The 23,255-nt window shown below is 43.4% G+C and overlaps 8 protein-coding genes across 8 annotated transcripts; 2 read left to right on the top strand and 6 right to left on the bottom strand.

The window, feature by feature from the left end:
- Positions 1 to 45: 45 nt before the first annotated feature.
- EAF02_004554 (uncharacterized protein) lies at positions 46 to 1,100 on the bottom strand (the record flags this gene model as incomplete). The annotated part of the gene is made up of 3 exons (XM_038900602.1): positions 46 to 794; positions 865 to 974; positions 1,036 to 1,100. The coding sequence occupies 3 exons, from the start codon at positions 1,098 to 1,100 to the stop codon at positions 46 to 48; spliced, it is 924 nt and encodes a 307-aa protein (XP_038759114.1).
- Positions 1,101 to 1,533: 433 nt separating this feature from the next.
- EAF02_004553 (uncharacterized protein) lies at positions 1,534 to 2,802 on the bottom strand (the record flags this gene model as incomplete). Its single annotated transcript, XM_038900601.1, has 3 exons — positions 1,534 to 1,672; positions 1,784 to 2,465; positions 2,649 to 2,802. The coding sequence occupies 3 exons, from the start codon at positions 2,800 to 2,802 to the stop codon at positions 1,534 to 1,536; spliced, it is 975 nt and encodes a 324-aa protein (XP_038759113.1).
- Positions 2,803 to 3,274: 472 nt separating this feature from the next.
- Positions 3,275 to 7,888, top strand: EAF02_004552 (uncharacterized protein). Its single transcript, XM_038900600.1, has 4 exons — positions 3,275 to 3,611; positions 3,690 to 3,942; positions 3,996 to 6,953; positions 7,002 to 7,888. The coding sequence occupies exons 1-4, from the start codon at positions 3,534 to 3,536 to the stop codon at positions 7,643 to 7,645; spliced, it is 3,933 nt and encodes a 1,310-aa protein (XP_038759112.1). The 5' UTR covers positions 3,275 to 3,533; the 3' UTR covers positions 7,646 to 7,888.
- A 425-nt stretch (positions 7,889 to 8,313) lies between these two features.
- EAF02_004551 (uncharacterized protein) lies at positions 8,314 to 10,040 on the bottom strand (the record flags this gene model as incomplete). Its single annotated transcript, XM_038900599.1, has 3 exons — positions 8,314 to 8,444; positions 8,523 to 9,352; positions 9,406 to 10,040. 3 exons carry the CDS (start codon positions 10,038 to 10,040, stop codon positions 8,314 to 8,316), a joined length of 1,596 nt encoding a protein of 531 aa, XP_038759111.1.
- Positions 10,041 to 11,280: 1,240 nt separating this feature from the next.
- EAF02_004550 (uncharacterized protein) lies at positions 11,281 to 12,075 on the bottom strand (the record flags this gene model as incomplete). Its single annotated transcript, XM_038900598.1, has 1 exon — positions 11,281 to 12,075. The coding sequence occupies one exon, from the start codon at positions 12,073 to 12,075 to the stop codon at positions 11,281 to 11,283; it is 795 nt and encodes a 264-aa protein (XP_038759110.1).
- Positions 12,076 to 12,760: 685 nt separating this feature from the next.
- Positions 12,761 to 13,288, top strand: EAF02_004549 (uncharacterized protein; the record flags this gene model as incomplete). Its single annotated transcript, XM_038900597.1, has 3 exons — positions 12,761 to 12,787; positions 12,835 to 12,913; positions 13,026 to 13,288. 3 exons carry the CDS (start codon positions 12,761 to 12,763, stop codon positions 13,286 to 13,288), a joined length of 369 nt encoding a protein of 122 aa, XP_038759109.1.
- Positions 13,289 to 14,021: 733 nt separating this feature from the next.
- EAF02_004548 (uncharacterized protein) lies at positions 14,022 to 15,055 on the bottom strand (the record flags this gene model as incomplete). The annotated part of the gene is made up of 2 exons (XM_038900596.1): positions 14,022 to 14,770; positions 14,824 to 15,055. 2 exons carry the CDS (start codon positions 15,053 to 15,055, stop codon positions 14,022 to 14,024), a joined length of 981 nt encoding a protein of 326 aa, XP_038759108.1.
- A 2,413-nt stretch (positions 15,056 to 17,468) lies between these two features.
- EAF02_004547 (uncharacterized protein) lies at positions 17,469 to 19,171 on the bottom strand (the record flags this gene model as incomplete). Its single annotated transcript, XM_038900595.1, has 3 exons — positions 17,469 to 17,976; positions 18,043 to 19,039; positions 19,120 to 19,171. 3 exons carry the CDS (start codon positions 19,169 to 19,171, stop codon positions 17,469 to 17,471), a joined length of 1,557 nt encoding a protein of 518 aa, XP_038759107.1.
- Positions 19,172 to 23,255: the final 4,084 nt, after the last annotated feature.

Raw genomic sequence — 23,255 nt, 5'->3', positions numbered from 1 at the left:
TGCATTGTCATTCTCTAATTTTCATTGCAGTAATAGGAAACGTTGCTAAGCAGCTTCTTCCCAATGCGGCCCCGAAACATCATCGAAATCAAAGTCCACGCTCAAATCGTGAAAGGAACATCCTTCGTCGACATTATCATGCACAAAAAATTCACCCACTATTCTCACGGTAGCTTCTCGAATATCCTCAGGTGGTTCGTTTGTGAGTCGTCTTTGCTCCGCACTTCTCTCTCGAACCACAAACATTGCACCCTCAAGAACTGATCTTGGTACCAAATCTTTTTGCTCTCGTGTCCACCTATGATAGGTAGAATGACAAGCAAGGAATTGTTCGAGCAGAAGCAGAACCTGATTGATCCCTCCAACCATTGTTGATTCGGCGGTGACTGCGATTTGAAGAGCATCGATAAACTCGTTAATAATGAGAGGGCTGTCGTCATAAAACCACTCATCCCAACGACTATGAGTGGCGATGTGGCAAAGAAGTCGGTACATATGATCTATCGTAATATTTTGGCAATGTGGCATCATGAGAAAGTCTGCAAGATACCAAATATGCACTAGGGTTGAAAGACTTAGACCGGCTTTGTAGCGTTTTTCGATGGAGGACGGTGAGCACTCGTTGCAAGCAGATAGTAATGTATTGTGGGCAACATAAGTTGGGATAATGATCGATCCAGTATTCACGTATTGTACTATATGACCGAAAATATCAGGCTTGTCCCTCCAAAACTTGGAGATCTCGCAGAAACCGAACCCACGCGAGCTGACATCTTCATCGAAAAGCTTACGAACTAGATAATAATTAGATGGAAGTGTCAATCACAACAGAGACGGGAGAACACTCAGTGCATAGATACATACAGCGTGGGGAATGGTAGGCCAGGCGCAGCCGTGAGACATGGTAAACTATGTTGTTTGGTGCTTCTGGAGGTCCATTTCCTAAGCAGATGGAGACACGATCGTCGTCTTTCCTGATTTGAGATTTTGAGGTTAGTGGAAGCTCTATCAATCGAAGTAAACGTTGAACCATACGTGTAATCAAGAATTGGTCTTTTGGGCCAGTCAGGCGGTGGAGGTGATGTCTGCTCACTCATCATATTTCCTAAAGCTAGTAGATAGAATTACAATTTTTGAATCAGCTTCCATCAACTTCCCTCAAAGATTGTTGTGTTTGTTTGAAACTTCTCCTGGAATGATGTGATCAAAAGATTGTGTAAAGGCTAGCTTTGGCTGTGTGTTTCGAGCAGAAGGTGAACTCGAAATAATCGCTCGAAGGACGTAAACATACACGTGCTTCCATTCACTGTTTCTGACCTGATGGCGATTGGCTAAGATAATTTCAACACAGAAAGAAAGTTTAAAAGGGGGTTGAAGTTCAATGCTAGCTGGGACATTCAACATATCTAAATCGATGGGAAAATATTTCTTCTCAAAACTATATCCTGAACGACTGTTTTCTCTCTCGATATTTCACAGCCATCGTTCTACCCAGCTATCTCATATCTTGCCTCAGCGACCTTGGCACTTATCTCATTTCTTTAGTATTTCTCCGGGTGCTGCTGGCATTATTGCACCTGCCTCTGGTACATTCTTGCTTTTGAAGTCATCAGACATCTGTTCAAATGTGACCCATTCGACTCCTTCATGCTTGTTGATATGATCAATGATTCTACGTTTTGTTAGTTGGTTGCCGAAATCATAATACGTAATAAGCCGACAAGATTAAGATGGTCGGGAATGGCACAAGTCCTGGATATCATAAAGAGGAGCAATTTCATACCTTTGTTGCATCTTCAAAGCGTGTGGTCTCCCCGAGACGTCTGGATGGATGGTCATAGGAAACACAAACTCATCATAATTCTCGTAAAAATAGTCGAAGTGATCTAGCCACATCTGTTCCACTAATTTTGGATCCACCCATCCATGACTATTAGGTGACTTCTTGATGAACATCATGGGAGGTAGGTCATCGATGTACCATGAAGCTGGGATTTCAACCATACCAGATGGCACACCTTTGACAAGTGGTTTCATCCACTCCTCTGCCTTCTTACTATAATCAATCTTTGTCCAAGTATCTCCGAGTCTCAACCAATACATTTGACAATCATCATGGCTCATACTATGATCATACTCTATTCCGTAGCTCAACAAAAGTTCTGCGCCTTCTTTACTTGTTTCCCACCAAGGAGCCACGCTTCCCCTTGGTGGTTTTCCGCAAAAATCTGTCAATAATTTATATGTTTTGTCAAGAACATCTCGTTGCTGTTCAAGTGTCATATCAACAGGGTTTTCGTGGGAGTAACCATGAAGACCAATCTCATGTCCTGCATCACGAACCATTGCGCATTCTTCGGGGAAGGTCTCGAGAGAATGACCAGGTATAAACCAGGTCGCCTTCATATTGTTCTTCTCAAAGAGTTTGAGAAGACGACGAACACCGAGTGTACCAGCGAACAGTCCTGATTGTGGTAAGTTTAATGATAGTCCAAAAGTCAGGAGAAGAATGAATATGAGATTTTCAGTTGAAAATCAAAGCTTCCATATAACATCAGAACACTCTGTCCTGAGAATAGAGAGTCATGTGTAAGGAGCTTGATGACGAGAAGAGGAATATATCATTGTGATTAACTTGAGTAACAAACCTCTACTAATGTCTGATGTCGAGTCTTCGCCACCATATGAACCTAACCATCCGGCTACAGCATCAATATCGACTCCATAGCCGCAGAGCACGCGTTTCTTGACTTTCTTATCCATTTCTGTGTTTGAGGAGGGAGGAGAAGTAGAAGAAGACATGATTGAGTTCGGGAAAGTATATAGTAGTATGAGTAGATGAAGATACACAACCTACGAGAGCTGCACTGCCTGCTGCTTTGTACTTCGTTGTTAATTACGTAGCACCTTGACCACGATGGAAGTCACTTTAGCATTCTGAAGTGTGGGGAAAGCTTCAATTGCCGCCCTCATTGGGACCATTTTGATAAGAGCTTCAACGTTTCGATTAATAAGAGGAATTGATTGCTAGGTACTTTATCCGAAAAGAGGAAGCAAATATCTGAAAGCGTATGTTAAAACTAAGTCACATGATCTGACATTGCGGCGAGACAACTCCATCGAGAAAAGATACCCCTGTCAAATGCATGTGATTGCTTAGGTGCACTAAGTGGGCTTATGGACACCAGTAGGTACCGTATTCGAGCGTATTCTAATTTTGAACCAGAAGGTAGGATCGCATCAAGGTACGAGCCAAAGAAAGATAGGACCAGCTTGCGTTATTAACATTACCAAAGATTCCTTGATCTGATCTCATAGTCAAGCATCAGTACCTAGGTATTTTAAGTCATTGTTCGTTCACATCGATTGCCCATCTTGAAGCTTTAGAATCATATCAGGCGCAACCCCAACAGCTTTACTCTACCTACGAAGCTTACGACGTTGACGAGAAAAAAGACATTCCTTTACTGGCGTTGCAGGGACTGACACCCTGCGGTGCAGTTATATTTTTGAGGCAAATGAAAGTCGAATGAATGCAGCCCTTGAATCCTTTCCTGAGTGCTTTCTTCAAGAGTGCTCTGCCTACACAGTGTACGCCGGTACACCATCATGTAAGCTTGCCAACAATACTAGATTCCCATCATCATCTGCAACGAGGGGCATTGGACACGAAGCTGATAGCTCTTTAGATATTATTAGTTCCTACTACCGAAGTTCTCCTTACCTCCCGCGATCGAGAGACCGGCGCGCTTTACGCAGACCTTGCAGGATCGGAAGATTTCCTGGGCAGTCATGTCTTGCGAGTACCGGCCAACCATGCTGCGACCGCGGGAGGGAAGGATGCGCCAAATATGCGGGAGAACCGAGGGAAGGCAAAACAATATACAACAGTTAATGGAAGGACTGTCGTGATCAAAGATGCTTTTGTTTATAGTAATAAGGGTTGGTAGTGTGTCAATTCACTGGGGGATTAATACTAATACTCCCTACCGCAGGATTCAAGACTTTGAACCAAGCCCAACTCTTATCAGATACTTTATGGTACCCAGATTCGCTCGAGCCACGACAATGGCTTGTCTACTATATTTCTAGACCTTTGGTTGGCATATTCGAGGAAATCAAAATCACAACTGCAACGCTAGCCACGAGGCTGCCAGATGGTAGACCGATTATCCCAGCAAGGTCGCCCTCAATGTCTGATTCCGCTTCTATGAACGGGCTTCCTCGTAAGAAGGATATAAAGAGTTTCAGTGACCTTTTGACGAATTTCCCTATGATTGCGAGACAAATGCAACCCGGCCTTGAGGCTCTGTTTAAGGAATTTAATCAAGTATTTGAAAAGCAATTACCTCCCCCGCCATCGGCTGCGAATATTCCAGATCCTGTGCCGGATGGACCCATAGCTACAGCGATGAAGAAAGCACGGTCTAGCAGTTTCTCGACTCCAGGCCAACCAAACGGCCAACCAAACGGGCATGTGCAACGTTATATCGTAGATTTCTATACCGAAGACGATGAGAATGTTATGCGGGGAGCTTTGGAGACCGCAGTCACGTCTGCGATTGATCTTTTCCAAATGGTCGACAAGCAGCAACTCTCCCTTCTTGGAGCTACGACCGATCTTACGGGCCCAATCGTAGAACGTTTGATTGATCGTTATGTTACCGAGCAATTGCATGATACCATCTTGTTTCCAAGACTATGCACAATGAAACGACCCGAGGACTTGGAACTGGAATCAAAGATCAGGCAGATGGAGTTTGTGGATATTTCACAAGTTGGTATACCAATTCAGGGTGGGCATCAAGGAAAACATGAACTCACGTTACGACTTGGTCGTGCTGTCGAAGAATTTCGGAAATTGAATGGAGCAGGAAGCCCTCAGCAGATGATGGATATCCTTCTTGTAACATTGAAAACAGTGACGCAGCTTATTGAAATTCCAACGAGCATAGGGGGGCCTACTTCTCCCGAGAAAGTAAGCTCTGTCTTGACTATTAATGCTGATACTCTCGTATCTTTACTACTGGTTGTGGTCATAAGGGCGCAGGTCAGGTATCTCCAGGCTCGTCTCTTATATATGCGTCACTTTATATTCGTTGATGATGTGGAAAGCGGTGAGATGGGATATGCGCTAAGCACGTTTGAAGCTGTCTTATCGTATCTGGCTAGAGATTCAGGAGGTCTGCGGAAAGCTAGTCGGCGAAACCATAAATTATGGGCAGCTACGAAAAAAGGCAACTTAAAGGAGATGATGAAGATTATGGAGCCAGAACGAGAGCTTTCTTCTGACGAAGAAGAATCTGATCACGAGGAAGCCATTGTAGATGATATAATCGATGAGAACAGGCCCTGGAATACTTCGAATGGGCATACCAGGCGAAGATCTTCTGGAGTTGCTACCCGACTCTCTCAAGCATCTACTCTTACTCACGTATTTCCTTGGCAGTATTCACATGACGGTGCAGATGAAGAGCGATTACCACCACTGCGGAGACCCAAAACAGTTACTATGGATGTACGAAGTTTATCTAGCAACTCCGAGATGTCTTTCAGATCACGGGCTACCACGATTGACTCGACAAGTAGCGGCATCGAAGGTGATACCTCAATAGAACGATTGTCGCAGACTGAAGATTCATCTGGCGAGTCTGTTCTTATGATGGCCGTTCAGCACGAGAGGCCGGAGTCACTTCAGTATCTTCTGTCGTTACAATACTACTTCCCGCTACGGTCGGTCCTTGAAGATACGAACAATGAAGGAACAACTTTATTGAGTGCTGCTGTGCAGTTGGGGCATACCGAAATTATTAATATAATACTGGATTTTGTTTATCGAGCTTCATCGGAATTGATTGTCATTGGATATCTTTCGAGGCAGGATATCAACGGCAGGAGTGTGGCACATTTTTTATTTAATTATCCGGAGCTGATTTCAAGAGTCGGACGTTTATTGCCTTGGAGGCAAAAAGATAAAAATGGCCAAACGCCACTTTTCGCTTTATGCAGATCATATGACCATGGACGCTACAGACCTATGGTAGAGGCAGCACTTGCCGCTGCTACGACTTCCCAAGGAGATAACCAACCTCTACATTTGGACGACCATGTTGACTTGAAAGGTAACACATTGTTACATATCGTCAATGATCCTCAAGTAGCATTACAACTTCTTTCTCATTGTGATTCTGATGTTAATGCGACGAACGAGAAGAAATTTACGCCGCTCATGGTAGCTAGCAAATATGGTCGATTAGAAATGGTTCGAGCTCTATTTTCGGATCCAAGAGTAGACCTTTTTGCCAAGGAACTTCGCGGATTGACAGCGGTGGAGCTTGCTAAGGATGATGACGTGCGGAATAGAATTGATGATTTAATATTATTCTCAGGACTGCCAGCCACTGATGGAAGAATCACAGCTGTAGTCAGGTCATTTTTTGTTGAGGATGCAACTATTCGATTGGTACTTAAGTCTGGGGCACCATCGGGGCCTCAAAACTTCACTGTAACCACTTGCCGACGTTCACTGTCTGATTTTGAGCACCTGGCAAAATTACTCGCTCTGGAAAATCCAGCGTCATGGTTGCCATCTATATCAGGGATGAGATCGCCTTTCCAATTCCCCTCAAGGCCTTCTAGAGCTGTCTTAAGGGATATACAGGTTCATCTCGACGCATTTTTGAAAATTCTACTAGCACATACCACCTTCTCAACACATGAAATGCTATGGGAATTTTTCCTGGTACCAGATATACAGGCAGAAATGATGGAACAGAGGTCTAAATTGAAGGCTGAGGCAAGGGTAGAAACTGTACGGGAGGAATACCAGCCAATTGGTGATGTTCGCGATGTCGAGCAATTCGTAGATCACGCACGAGATATGGTTCGAAGTGTCAACTATTCTACCAAAAGTGTAGCACGCAGGGCTAATATGGTGGCAACTGTTACCATGGGTATGTTTTCCATAACATCTGTATACAACAGAGGACTAACATGAATAGATCTTTACGATGCTTATAAGCTTTCTACTCGCGCAATTTCAACCCTTACCTTCATTCCTCATACTCATATATCAGCTCTTGAAGCCTATACTCAAACACTTGCTCCATCCTCCACATCCCCATATTCCACTTTCCATACCACAATCCTTTCGATCCATAGCACCATAATCGCCATGCTACTATCTCTATCCCGTCCCACATCGCTCATATCATCAATTACTACATCCCGGAAATCAATAGAACGTTCATATAATTCCCTTTCCCGATCAACTCGCTGGCCACTGGGTCTCCTGGACGAAACTCGTCAACGGTTGAACGAAGAAAAAGAAGACAAAGTCCGGAGAACAAAAGAAGAAGTCGAGGAAACGGGAAGAGAATTGAGATACACGCAACAAGTTGTAGCAGCAGAACTAGCTGGTTGGCAAGAGTTACACGAGAAGATGGGGCGGAAAGCTGTGAAGGATTTGGCGCAGTCAATGCTTGTCAGAGAACGTACAACATTGGAAGGGTTGAGAAGAGCAGTCAGGAGGTTAAAGGTTGGAGAGAGGAGAGTTGTGGAGGTTGTGATGGAGGAGAGTGAAGATGAAGAGGAGGGTGGGGAGGTGGTGGCTAGTGGTAGTCATGTTGAGAGTGTCACTCTGTAGTTGCTACATCGGCTTGATGCAGAATCGAGAGGTATTCTTTGCAGGTGCAGAGATTGACGAATGGGAATGACTTGAATGAAATGGCACATTGTGTTTTGTTTTGGTTTGGATAGAGATCATGATCATGCCTGGCGATTGAGGCGTGGCATGAGTTGATATGATATTATACTGTATAGCATCGTGGCGTCTAGGCATACATATAACCCTAAAAGCGGGTTTTACTTATTGATTATGGTTCATTACTAGATTCCATGTATTGTGTTCCAAGTGATTACTGTATTATTCTAAACTGATATGAATTATATATCCTAATCTTCTCGCACATATCGTCCAACTCATCCGGGATTATCAATCGGACAATAAATGTAAGTCTGAAATACTACAAGGCTACAGGTAGTTATTGTCTCATATATCATTACTCATGAATCATTTACTATACGTCTCATTATGATATCATTCCATCCCATAATACCATGAATGCTGACCGCCTCAACTCCTATAATTCAACCTTGATGACTAGGGTGCTAAGTCATCGACTCATGAGCTTTACAAGCAGTTGTCTTTAGGCATATATCTCCACAATATAACTAGCCACCGTGTGGATGCCACCAGAGCTCCTCACGCGCCCCTATTCGTATGCGAACACCATCATAATATCATCGCTAAATTTAGGCAACAGAAGCATTCAGTTTGCCTACAACTTCTCGTTCCCACCAACTTTCGAAATCCAATACTAGTTTGCCTTTACGGGCTTCTTCTGCTGCGAATACTACCGCGTGACTTCGGATCACTTCTTCTACTATAATTGGGGGGCTTTGTGTCAGTTTTATACAGCCGAAAAATGGAAAAGAGTCTCAGAAAAAGGGGAAAAACTTACAACTACACCCTACCCATTTTCTCTGCGCAACTTCTACTTCTGCCCCCTCATTCATGACACTATTTATAGCACCCACAAATTGTCTTACTAGACCTTCATCCCCACCTCCATGACCACTCTTAATATCCGTGATTTTCGGCTCATAAACCTTTGTTTCCCCAGTATTAAAATCCTCAACTGTGATTGTCGTACTATCTGCATGTATTTCTCCATCACTGCCGTATATGTGTGAATATCTCTCACAAATCTTTTTCGTGTGAGATACCATGTGGAACGAAGCTTGTTTAGCTCCGCGATTAAGAGAGGGATTGGCGGGAAAAGTGAGAGTCACGAATTGATCATCGTTGACTGTATTGTCGGATTCGTAGACACAGCGGCCGAACCAGTTTTTGCCTTCGACTTCGGGGACAGGTGTTGAGGATGTGTAGTTTTCGGATAAGACGGAGAGAACGGCGGATTCGGCGGCTTCAGGGCCAGAGGTATTGAGGATATCTTCGATGTCTGGGACGAGAATGTCGACAGGCCAGTTGGTGTTGGGGGCTTGGAGTCCTTTGTGTTTGGGGGATATGTATATGTCTTTGGCGGAGTATTTACATTCTGGTTCAATGGGACAGGAGAGACAGTTTGTTGCAGTGCCTGCGGCTGCGGGTTTGCGTGTACGGGTGAACTGTTGGACAGAGCCGGAGGAGGTTATTGTTTCGGGGAGATGGGGTGGAGCGATCGGGTCGGAGGGGGGAGGAGAACAGAGAAGCCAGAGAAGGAGATCAATATCGTGGCAGGATTTTGTGAGGAGAGATGGCGCAGTCGTGGATTCTTTGCGCCAGTTTCCACTTTTTAGTTGTTAGCTATCATACCTTGGAATTCAAAAAGGCAACATCCATACCGAACATAGCTATGAGTAAAATGCCACCAACCTACCGGCTCAGTATGGTTAATACTCAGCACGTCCCCAATAACCCTCTCCTCCAAAAGTAACTTCCTCAACATCATATTATGCGGACTATACCTCAATACATGTCCAATACTGAAGATTTTATCTGGTAATCTATTCCGTGGATAGTCAGGCAACATCGCCCTATAAATCTCTACACAATCCTCCAATGTTGTCGCCAACGGTTTCTCACACATAATATGCAAGCCCAATGGTTTCAATCCCACAATAACCTCTTTGTGCATTTCATCCAGCACACATATAAAGGCGGCATCAATCCCAGGCGGTACGGACTCCCCGCGAGCAGCGCGGGCTCGTCGATCAAGCTCATAGGAGAGGAATTCTTTCCAGTTTGAAAATGATTGTCCTTCAGACGGGGAATCAGAACCCCAGATGTAGCGCGATCCAAGGCGTTGTCGTTTATATGGAATGGGTTCTGCGACTGCAGAGACGATACCCGGGGTAGATTCGTGCACACAGCGGGAATATTGACTACCTCGAGACCCTGCGCCGATGATGAGGATGCGGGGTGGGTTTGAGGAGGTGATTGTGGAGGGGTTAATGGGAGCGGATGCGTGCGGTGACATATCTACGAAGTTGTAGTTTGAGGTTGGAATTGCTGTAGATTAGCTTGGGATGTGAGATTTATACCAAGAGATATCGGTTTGAAGGCTGAAGCTTCAATTGAATTAAATATGCTCGCAGATATCTATCTATACTTGGTTGATCGCACTTGTCGACAACAAAGGCATGGATGGACGATAGACATCACATAATGAAAATGAATTAAACTTTACTTATCCTCGATTTCAGGGCGTACCCAGGTAGCAGAACAACACATCCTACCAACTGCGTAGATGCTAAGCTATTGAGCTTCCTAATCATGCAGGAAGGGCTCTTCAGGTCCCTTGCTTGACCCCGCGATAAGGGGTGGGGAAAGTAACGTTACTGGATTCGAACCAATCATAACCGATGAATTTGTATTGCAAAAGATATCCGCAATTTCTTCACATCTTCATCTTCGTATTGCTGTTGTATACAACCAGGCCTGCCTTTTGAATATGCCTTAGCGTAATGAACCTCCGGACTGAGAAAATGGGGAACAGCTGATGAGTACTTTTGGGGCAAGAATCACTACGTTACATCAGGGCGTCTTTTGTTGCATATCTGCTTAAAGTCTGACGCAATACGAGACATTTGGAGTACGGATATGCCTTGTAGGTTGGACGAGAGTTCACGAATATCACATTCTGGGCATGAAACTTGAGATCACAGATAAGATTACATTCACAATTGAGTTTATAACTAAACTATAAATTTTGCACGTTGCTTTCAGATCTCCTTTTTCTTCGAGCGGAGTGTAGAGCATGAGGAGCGACGGCGCTCCACACCAGGCAACAACGTAAAATCTTACTTCCCCAGGAAGTACAGAGCAGTGGATGTTACATTCATCCTTGTTTGCATGTTATGGTTCAATGCCTGTCATCTCTTCAAACGGCGCTTCGATTGTGTTCTGATATCCAGTAGCATGAGTTTTCACCTTCCTGAGCGATTACCGCTCCAAGATGTTCTCGATATCCACCACAAAGGCCAGAATAGATCTCCCATACCTGTCATTGAGAATGGGATCAACAAGTCTTGATACGTGGAGTGTCACATACACATCGAGAGTTCCTTGCAATATTCTGTAATATCGGAGAACATCCGTCAAGAACGATATCCACAAGCCCAGCTTGGTGCCGAAATCGATTAACAGATGCAATAACCTGTGTGCCAGTGGAATTGTCCCGCTTTCAACAAAAATTCGAAGATGATTCCTAATTCTGATTATGATATCCTCGCGTAGCGAACCTCATATGTTTCGTACCATCCACTGATCCTGCGCTCGACAAGTTCCCTCATTGCTTCGTATGTCTGACATTTATCTTTTAGATCTTCACGAAAATCAATTTCCTCAAACTTGACTCTTGGTTGTCGTTCAAGTTTACAATGTGCTCCATACTTATTCACTTTGTGAGCGGTTAGTACAACGGGAGAAGTCCAGTTGTGGGATACCGCACTTTTACTGATAGTTGCGTATACAACGTTCCTATCGCCAAGCTTCCGGTTTGATTGTCTTAATGTTCCAAGGTACACACTAGGTTTGAATAATGGATCCGGCAATCCATGATCTTCACCGGGATATGGAAATGGTGGGTTTAATACACCCAGTGGTGTAGCAGGCCGCTGTTCGGTAAACACATCGTGTGCGGAATCGTCGTATGGTTCTTCTGGAAAACTTATTATGGCTTCTTGCCCCGAATCAAGTTGCTTGGGTGACAGGCATTTTGAAACTCGTGCAGATAAAGGTTGAGTAGAAGGAGCGAACAACTTTGCAGAATCGATGGATGTCTCGGACGGAAAGTAAGTTGGCGGAATTTGTAGCTTAGGAGGAGCTAGAGGCTTTACTGTCTTGTTATGGAGCCCTGAAAGTCCAGAATCATTGCCGGTTAAAGGTAGGAAATGAGTTTCTGGTGGAAATATACGGTCTTCATCTGAAATTTCCATCACGTGGGATAATCTTTCCAGTATCTCCTCTTCTGATTTGGTCCGTTCTAGTCCCTCGCGTTCCTGAGATGCCATTTTTGGAGCAATCGAGAGATAGGAGAATGCATTGTTGTATCCTATGGTTGGAGAAAATGTTGAGAAGCGGTCCTTATGTTACTGTCGATTTGAGAGCAAGATTAGGGGGCTTTCTTGATGGTCTTTGTAAGCTCCAGAAGGTTGAATAAAGAATACTGAAATACATCAACGCGATCCTTGAGCATCGCTAACATGTGAAGATCGAACAAAGAATTGTGATATTCATTACCAGATGATTTGTACAGATTGATCGAGACTTCTCGAAAAACTTACGATTTTCCTGGACCTTTCAGAGGTTGTGATGGTTGGACATTGCCATGGATGCTACCGCACAGAGTATACTTATGATGCCTGTCATAACTCTGCTTTAAATGCCATTGCGATGATATCAAAGCTTGTAGAATATACGATAAATCGTCAGATAACTTGTATCAACAATGGTTGTATCTGTATCAAGTATATCGTGAGAGAGGGAATTTATAGTGATGTTTGTGAAAAGCACCTGCAATTTGGGAGCAAGTGGAGAAATCTTGTTCATTCGCCGAAACTCGGGTTCTGGCCTTGATGTCAAGGCATTTTATCATATCACATGATCCTTACCTCGCTTCTCAGGATCTTTCAATTCTGCCTCCGAACCTCCCAACTACCTTGAGATCCCCAATTGACGCCCATCATACCTGTCAAGATGTTCACACAAACTGTCCGCGCTTCGGTATGTTATATGCTCAGCTCAAAACGTCATTTTACTAACCGCAGAAGCGCTCTCAAATCGCCCGCGTTGCGAGGCAGCAAATGATCAGCAAGAGAACTTTCATCGTTCCTACTGCTGTTCGTCGTGGTACGTTCATAATTCTATTCACAACTATTATTCTGCCTCCAGAATCACTGCCACCGAAACACATAATACACGCAGATATATCCGCCAGTCAGAAGCTAATTCCGATCAATAGCGGACCTTGTCCAAGATCTTTACCTCAAGGAATTGAAGAGTTACAAAGCTCCTCAAATCAAGGCATCCGATTCCGAAGGACAAGTTCTCAAGTTCTCCCCACCTAAGGCCCCTACATCTCCAGAAGAAACCGATATCGCGAAGGAATTGGCAGCATACGAGGCAAGCACAGTCGAAGTAGAGGGACAAGCTGAGGGAGGTGTTGAGGCCAAGGAGGTTGATTGGTTTGAGGAGGAGCCTGAGGAGGAAGCTGCACACCACTAGATTACGAAATGATACCGGAGTGAAAACGTGAAGCCGCGTGGTAGATTAAAACGTGGGGATGCGATGGAGGGGCGGGGAAATGTGTACACATAGCGAGGTGGTAGAATGGAGTGCGAATTGTACAGTCATTAACCGCCTATTTTGAAAGAAGACTCGATCGACTGGGTTATCTTCCGCAGCGCATGTCACTATTTTTTTCCAAGTTTCTGGAAGCAGAGTGTCCACACCGTCCATCTCGAGACGATCAAATTGCTACCATCTGCTTGTTTTGGTCCCTCAATTTTAACCCTGTCCACGAAATCATGAATGTTTCACGCCAAGTGGCTAGGATTCCTGAATCGCAGGGAGCGCTATCATGACGAAATTGTACAAAGGAATACTTAGTATACTGAATCCAGTTTTGGAATTTTTATGCCGCACCATCCACAATAGATATGCGGCCACTTCCTCGTTCGAGAAGATCCCCTGCTACTAGCTGCACGGGCCTTTGCGGGGGGTACTAAACATCTTCCTCTTGTTCTCCGGCCCAACATTACTGCCTCCAACATCACCACTTTATTATTCTTGAACAGCGGGGAAACCATCATCTTTTACGTTCGCAGTCTTGATCCTACATTAAGTATCGCCCATCATGTAATCCTTCCGGCTCACATACATTACTAGTGATCTGGCTACCATCCGAATATCAATCAGTCAAGCTTTCAACTACATCGTTCACCCAAAGCCATTTCAATCAATCTTCAACATCCACAGAAGCAGTTTTCTTAATACCTTTTCCTTCCAGCTCATATACCTTTTTCTTCATACTTGTGCCGTCCAACTCAAATTTTCCGGGTCCCTCCATCTCATGAAAGTTGGCAGTCGTTTCTAGCTCTAATGCATTCTTATCACTTCGCATCTTCCATGGAAGCGTGAGAGGCTGTTTTCGTTGATCTCGATGACGAATGACAACACACACTGTCACCAAAAGAAGCAAGCCTAAGACACCGGTGATAATGCCCACTATCATAGGCATGCGATTATTTTTAATGTTGGAACTCGATGGTGTATCTGTAGATGCTGATGGGATGTCGGTAGATGATGCAAATAATGTCGGGTGTGCGTGCGCGGTGGTATTAACCGTACCTGTGGTCACACCTAAAACCGATCCTAAACTCGAAATGTATTCGTTTCCTGATGTGATTGTCGAAACACTTTGCTCTGCTGTTGTTGAACTACTACTACCGTCACCTACGGCGGTACTGCTGATGCGGGTGCTCGTGGTGATATTACTAGTGCCACTGGGGTACCTCGTCGTTTTATCGATGCCGCTGCCATCATCTCTTTTATAAACTGCAAAGTCGTTGACCCAAAAAGCACCCGAAAGTGTCTTATCACCCTCACAATCGCTCAAAATTACCCACGGTGGAAAATGCACATTCTTTATATCGAGCCCTGGTGGTACAGTCCACTTGTATTCTCCAGGTGATAGTGGAACATTCGCTGTTGTTTCCGAATCAGTCTTTATTCCAGACATATGAAGATGACGAACAAACAAGCTATTTCAAGAATTGGACCTCCAATGCCAGAATCAGTGACCATTCGCATTAAAATTAAATTGGTAGTTCCACTTTGACGTGATTGCCATTTGATGGCATAATTACTACCCGAGATTAGGATTTGCCTATCATATGGTGTGAGGATTTTGAGCTCGATCGCGTAGTTTGAGCGTACCAATAAACACAGAACCGAAAGGAGAACACAAGTTACGTGAAGATATAGAATCATCCTGATTACATGTTTGATGTATCATTTGGAAAGAAACAAATATCGCATATAACGGTGCTATGGTAAAGAGTTAAATGCGATTGAGCATCATTCTACCATTTGTGCAACCTCCAAACCTAGCTGCTGACAGGAGATTAGGAAATTTGTGGCTCGATTTAATACGGAATGAGCATCTTGGCCCCAACTCAATAAAAAGTATTCATATAGCTCAGTGGATGAAGTGGCACCCAGGATCTTCTCCACAAAGCAATTACTGAAACGGCCCCCAAATTTACTCTCTGTTGTGCAACCCAACCCACAGCATAAATCGCCAGCAACCTCCAATCATACATCAAACTATCGCTAATTTTTGGCTTGAAGGAATCTCAAACTGTGATGGTGACCAACTTTGGTCATATTGGATAAGGCTATAGGCATCAATTTCCATGTTGTGGCGCAAGCATTGAGGAGTTTGAATCGAGTGGTAATATCGTCTATCTCGTTTTTTTTTCCATCTCATTTCTTACTTCTACAGTGAGCCTTCGTGTCGGCATCTCGTTCCTGCATATCTATTTGATATTCTGCAACTTTCATCTCCACGAGGGCAGTGGTGGAGGAATAAGAAAAGTCCGCCAAGTTTACCCCTTAATGAATTTTTTTACCGCATGGATCTAGACTCAAGCCTTAATCGCGAATACGTGCCTGTTTAATGCTGACGAGGACTGTCGCCGCGTGTACCAAATATGAAGGATTGCCTGGTATTATTATTTGAAGGTTGATACGATATTGTCATCTTCATTTGCACGTATCTTACTCCTGCTGCTTCTTTCTTGAAGTTACGAGGTCAGTACCAACCCTGATATCATGCTAGAAACTAGTGACATATTAGCAATAAAATCCATCATGACACTATAAATTACCTCTTGAAACAGCTTCGTTGCACATCTACTCGTACTACCTTAAAACTACAAGGCACATATTGACAAATCTCTCAGAGCCTTGGAACTCGTAAATAATCTACGAAACTGCTCCGTGCCATCACCCTCCTCGCTACCCTCACGCTATTCACCCAGCTTTGTTGCATATCTACAAAATTCTTAATACAAGACATATTCGAATAAGCCTCCGCACTTACCTAATCCTCTCAATCACCACACTACACCAAACTAAATTCGACACCGGCAAATCCATCTCCTCATCACCAGTATCCAATCATAGGCTTTAAAATGCTTTGTTGCGCATCTGTATCTTTAATCTTACAAATCTCAATGCGGGGTTCAAACTTAATGTTTCATGAGCAGGACGGTAGATGATAAAGTTTCGATCACCTACCTAGGTATGGTGATAAGTTTAGGGTTTCGGTACGGAAAGTTAGATCTGAGATTTTGGGATACGAAATGTTATTGGTTACTCGCGTGAAATTGTATTCTTTTAGTAGTATCCAATTGGTAGTTGGGAATGATAGTGTTGCGTATCTGGACTCGTGATTTTGTGGATTTTGTTCTGATGTGAGGGGGAGAGGGATGGGGGTATTGGATGGTCTGGGATGGTGTGGTGTACAGCGGTAGAGAATAGAGTTTGGATATCCATCTACCTATCTGGCGATGCTGGGTTTAGAGTTTGCTTCGGAAAGTGTAAAGCTAGTTGGGTCATGGTTGGCTTTACTTCACAGATTTAAGTTCATCTCTAAAGATGGTGATGAAGCTATGTAGAATGTACCGCTGTGGTGTGGTCTATGTAGGTTGAATATCGATACGCTGTCTTGGTGCATGACTTTGCATTCTTTCGACGTTGGTTTCACTAGGTATCCAAGCTCGTTGTCTGCAGCGCTTCCCTATGTAGTGTAATATGTAACATGTAATATTTGGATTACATACTCCTCTCCTCCTCTTCTCAATCCATCTCATCTTATATACTGACCATCTCTCCTTTCCTATTCTTTACAATCTCTCAATTTTTGAAGCACATGCACATTCATATCTATATGCATAGAAACACGAACAGGAATCGAAATCCCATTCATTCAAACGATCAATCAAATAACCAACGTTTACAAAACACAGATGGATGGCCAGATAGACAGAGGTAGATGCACGTATAGATAGATACACAAAAACCAGGCGTTGAAAAAAAATGAATCTCATTACCAAGTAGATAGACGGGTAACTAAACACCCCTTTCCATCCATCTTGCCTTCCTTCCAGCACATTCACCCATCCACGCATGCACGCATACATGCATCCATCCAACATACAAAAAATATCCATCCGTCCTCCCTCCTAACGCCATCTAGATCCATTACTCGTACTTCGTAGTCTAGAAACTAAGAAAATCAACCCACCCAACTCCATGATTTCATTTCACAATCTCCATTAATAGTATTTCTCCGCTTTCCATTCTTGCTAGTTTTGGCTTGCTTGCTCGTTCGCTCAACTCACAAAATCAATCCTTTGTCAACTTTAACACTTCTCCTTCCTCCATCTACAACTTCCGACCCCCATTTTCCCTTCCACTCCCTCTCCCTCTCTCTAGCTTCCTCAAAAGCCCTCCTACAATCTTCGGGTAAAACGTCAAGTACATCTTCACTAACCCCACTCAAGCCATCCATACCAATCAAGTTGTCTCCCGCGCTTCCATTTGATTTTCCGCCCGCGCTCAAATCCCAGCCCGCGCCATCTGGACCTGGGACGCCGTAATGTGTCGATGGAGAGGATTCCATGTATGTATCTACTATCATGAGATTTCTGGAAAAGAATGGTTTGACTGGTGGGAACAGTGTTGATGAATCTGCAGACGGGGATTGTGGTTCGTTGTCGTTTATTTGTTCCCAGCGGGCATGAGTCGGTTGCATGGTTCGTGGGTATTGCATGATGTTTGTGTGGGGATCGTAGATACCGTTCAGGTTTTGACGACGAGCTGCTGAAATTGCGGAGTTAAATCGACTTTTGGTATGTGTTAGTGAGGATTCAAATTAAATTTTGGAAAAGAAAAGAAAAGAACAAACATACCTAGCTTCTCGAGCATGTTCCAACATCCAATTGACATCATTAACCATAATCTTTCTCTTCTTGCCATCAATCATCTTTCCGGTTTGTTGTGGGACAGTGGGTTGGCCAGAATGATATACTGAACTTGCTCCATGCCATGCGACGTATTGATTTTTGTTATATGCTTCTCCATCCTTAATTGCATCGTTTGGATCAGCTAAAGAACCTTCTTCAACTCCCTCTTCCCTTGCTTTCGTAACCTCATAATCATCTGTGATTCTCTTGCCTCCAACAATAATTTGAGCGCCGAATTCGCGGAAAACTGATCTCGCTGTAACAATTCCAATAGCTCTTCCCTTATAAGAATGTGGAATAAGTTCTCGTTCGATCATGTCCCGCTTCTCCTCCTCGTCAATAATGATCTTAAATAACCTCTTATGCTTCGCAAAGAAAAGATAACTATCTCTGAATCCTACACAACGTGCCGGTTCGGTGGATAACATATAAAGTCTCTTTCCTCTTCCATGAACCGTAAAAGTCCTGCAGCGATATTCCCGACCATCTTGTAGATAACCAAGCTTATCAACCTTTTTCTCTCCTTCCGCATCCTCCGGTAATTCCACTTCATCGTTCACAACATCCATCATGTTTCCCTCTTTATCGACTGGTTGTTGTGTAACATGACTGGGACCGCCTCTTCTGGCCCCTCGTCCACCACCTCTAAATCCTCTTCCTCTACCCCTCCCTCGACTTGGTGTAGGCGCCTCGGAAGTAGTTCCATCATCCAAGTCCCATCCTGGAGGTTTAATCTTGGGAGGTCTACCTAGACGCTTCTTACGAATGGTAGTTTCTGGAGCGGGAGTGGCTGGAACAGCTTCTTCTTCGACTTCTGATTCGATGGCTTCTTCTTCCTCCTCGTTTTCATCTTCATCATTTTCAGGAGGGGTACCGGGGTCAGATGGTGGTGCATCAATTATGGAATCATCTTCGGGGTCATCGTACGTTTGTGGTGTATTTTCTACATGGAAGGGAGATGAAGTTAGAATTGTCCAAAGGTAATAATGTTATGCGCCAGATAAAATATTGGAAGCAACTCACTCAATGCAGCAGCGGCATTTTTAGCGGCAGCTCTACCAGGTCGTCTACCCATTTTTGAGGGATATTCGATAATCAATTAATCGAATTTGTGCTTCAATGAAGGTATTCGTGAGCTTGACGTCGCGACTTGCGACGCGAATTGAAAGTCGGCCGCTTAAACAAATTCCGAGAAGCACGTGGAAAGAGAGCTAGTCTTAAAATGGTTAGTTACCATGTGATCAAAATCTCTCCAAGAATCGTATTGATCCATTTATTTTCCCGCTGCATCTGCTTACCTTTCGGGGTTTCCTAGATGGTCTCGGTGAGATCTAAAATCACAAGATAGAGTGTCTCTGTTACTAGGGTTCAGTCTTCACAATCGTTGACAGATGACGAGAAGCATGAGATGCAGCCGACTCCTAGAATAGTTTCGGCTCAAGTCGGATCGAACTCTGAATCACCTGGACTGTGTTTCTCAAGTTCGTATCTTGAGTTGGCTTCTGTACCCTTTTGTTTGTACTTTACTACATTTTAATATTCCTATGTCAGGATCACAGCAGTGTCGTATAATGGATGTACGGGTACTGCACATGCAATGAGGCATCTAAAATTACCTTGTGAAGGACGAACATTCTGTAAAACTATGCAGGCTGTGGTAGCTGAATGCGCAATGCAAGTTTCCATCGGAGGCTTCATATGTTCGCATCGCTGCATCGCATGGCATTGATTTTATGGGTCACAACATGCGGATATACTAGGCAGTTCTTCAAAAACTATACGATTACCAGACTGGAGGGTTTTTAGAATGATCTTTACCGAATACCTGTCCAAAGAATTCCAAATAGAAGAGTTATTAATGCAGAAAACATTCGATCCTTTCCCTTCCCCGCCGTCTGACGACAGAAATTGAAGATTGGAGATGCTGATATGTATTGGTGATATTGGGATATTGCAGTTCTTTCGGGTAGTATTGCAGTTTTTGGTGTAGACCAATGGAACTCCAACCCTGGATAAGTGCATGATCTTAAGCTTGAAAGTCTTAGGTCAGCTTGACTGGGATGCAGTTTGTGAAGTGTTGGGGGAGTAGTGGAAAGGCAAACCAACATTCCAGATGGGAAAACCAATAATCTTCTTGTGTGGGCTGGATCTGGATGAAGTTGCTTGATTTGTTGATAAATATCGGTAGACCTGCCGTACCGGTAGGTGTTGGGGAAACCTCGATAAGTCCGATAGGAGTTTTGATTGCTTCGATTGCAACATGTATGCATTTGTAAGATCGAGTTACCTAGATAGATAGGGGTTTTGATTCGTGGCGAAATAGACGAAATACTCCGTAAACGAAGAGGAAAGCTTCAGCTCCAAACCTTAGCAGTTGGAGCAGATCTTTGTGTACGTACAGACTCCAGAGAGTCTTTCAGGCCTGTTGTAAGTTGTAATTTGTAACTTTGTATAACTGCTTGAATTAGAAGTTGTTACTCAATCCGTAGAAGCTCCGCAACCCGTGTCAGGGTACTGCAATATGGAGTGTGTAAGGTTTATTATATATGACGTATTTGTATCGAGTCAAGGAAAGGGAAAGTGTAGGATTTTGAATCTGGTTGGAAGAGAGAGTGCTTGCCGTTTAATTGAATTGCGGTCGAGAACATTTTTTGTTTATTTGGGAGGCGATGGCTTGGGACATTTGCTTGGAAGAAGTTGTTTGGGACGAGGGAAGAGGGACGACCAGTCACACTACAGATTGGAGAAGAAGGAAAGCAAAAGCAATGTTATATGTTGAGTGTCAGATTGAATATCATAGGTTCGGAATGAAAAGATTAGATGAAGGGAGTTATCCGGTTTTTTGAGTGTTTCCCAACTACAACCTACAACCTCCAAAAGTACATGATCTATCGCATTTTATCGTTAATCGGTCTCGTCGGTATCTCCAATACACATGACATACATGATATTCATGATTAATATGAGTAAGTTGAGTGGTTTGATAACGAACGCGTTTCCTATGAGAGCAAAGCAAAGCTCCATTATGAATTAAATAAGACGACTGGCTGCGCTGTCATCAATCCATCCATCAATCATCACCATCACCATCGACCCCATAAAGACTCCACTACCTATCTATCTTCACCTCCCGGACTAATTTGATTTCGACATAACAGAGTGATACTTGTTGATATTCGACACTTGACACTTGACACTTGACACTCGATATTCAATACTCTCGACACTTGTTTACTTTTTAGTCTATCCGTATCAAATTTAATCCATACTTGCATCAATATGTAAAGAGGGAGAGCATTAATTTCACTCTTCTGTTACATTCTCTTCTTCCTTTTTCTTGTTTTGCGACATCCATATATCTATCTAACTCTCTATCTGTATATCTATCCCACCTTTCTCCCCATTCGAAGGGTTTTATTTCATCATATATATCTACAGATACACACATATACACGTACATACATATACTTTGACTACTCTCCTTCCTCAATCTATACCTACCCAACTACCTACCTACCTACTTACTTACCCATTCCATCTCACATTGCATTGTTGATATATCTATATACAACATTTCTCAATTCCACAATCCAATCTCACCTCACCCATCCATTCAATCACTTCCACGAATATTCGAGCAAGTAGTTCAGCTTCTACTGCAGTTTGACAGCTGAGACTCACAACCACTTCGCCCTCATCATTCCGCTGGCCTCATCATATCCAAGAGGTGTTGAAAACACACAATTTGGGGACTTGACACGACTTGAGATCCAGGTGGTCATCAAAACCAAGGAAATCGAGCCCAAAAGATAAAAATACGCGAGGAACTTATTATTTCGAACTTTGCCATCGTCTTCGTCTTCGCCTTCGCCTTCGCCTTCGCCTTCGCCTTCGCCTTTGCCCGGATAGCCTTAGGTACAACTTAGAATTTGGGTTTAAGAAATCAAGAAGAACAGACCCTGATTCAATTCTTTTCCCCCCTCTTTCCCAATTCTCCAAGTTTTTCCCCAAGAGAAACCCTAAATTTCAATTCAACTCAATTATCAAAAAATTGGAAAATAATTAGGAAGGGAAAGAAAAGGATTGGATATCATTTTTCGAGGTATTATTTTCATATAAACTCGAACTGCGGCTCATTCCTTGCTCGTTCCTTCAAAAAACCCCCCAATCCAAATTCGAGACAATCAATACGTACGGAACGGAAACGAAAGAGTCATAAGTACCTATCTTATTTCTACCCGTCGGTCAAAACTCCTGCGGAACCCACTATCAACATAACTTATGACCTAGTTACTTATTAAAGTCTATCTCGAGTCCCCAGCTAAAAAGTACCCCCAAACTTTCTACGCTTTCGACCTTTTCTCCGTTTTCTACCTTTTCCACGAACCTTCGAACGAATTTCCTACCTCTTCACCCACGAAACGATCAGACCGCAACGAAATACTCCCAAAGACTTCAACATAATTATAATATTGGCATCGGATAGTCCTCGCAGATCATAAAAAGATACGAAAATGGCAGGGACAGAACACGACTTGCTTAGGCAAGCTACACAAGCAATGATGGCAAGGTATGATTACAAAATTTTCGATTTCGCGATTCTTCCACTTTGTCGTCATAGAATACATATACATACATACATACACACACACACACAATAGAGGTATTTATACGGCAGCGCTTCTTTGAAGCTAAATCACATCATACCTTTGGGCGACACAAAGGACAAAGGGGAATGTGGACAAATACTTCCTATTTTCTCCTTTCCCGCTCTTCTCTCCGTTTCTTTCAACTCCACTCTCCATTTTCATCTCAACGTCTTTTGCACATGCTGAATCACTAAACGTCAAAGTTGACGAGGGGTACGGTTCCGGTTGTAATCGGGATTCCTTATCGAAACGGCAATCGGCGTACAGGTACAACTTTTTTTTTCTTCCAAAAAATTAATCAGAAGCAAGAGGGAGAGGGAGAAAACATCCATGTCACAAGAGAGAGAAATTTAATATTGGTTGAAGGTTTTCTGATTTGGTTGCTTGCTTGTGAGAGAAGAAGCAATTGATCATTCCTTACACCTTTACCTCTACATCTTTCTTCAATTCTACAATACTTTACTTTACTCTACTCCACCCTACAACATCTTTCACGATCGTTAACACACA

The sequence above is a fragment of the Botrytis sinoallii genome, assembly GCF_014898435.1.
Source record: "Botrytis sinoallii strain Bc 23 chromosome Unknown BSIN_007, whole genome shotgun sequence".
NCBI classification, from domain to species: Eukaryota; Fungi; Ascomycota; class Leotiomycetes; order Helotiales; family Sclerotiniaceae; genus Botrytis; species Botrytis sinoallii.
Note: the sequence above shows the minus strand (reverse complement) of the source record. Positions and strands in the feature narration are given on the sequence as shown.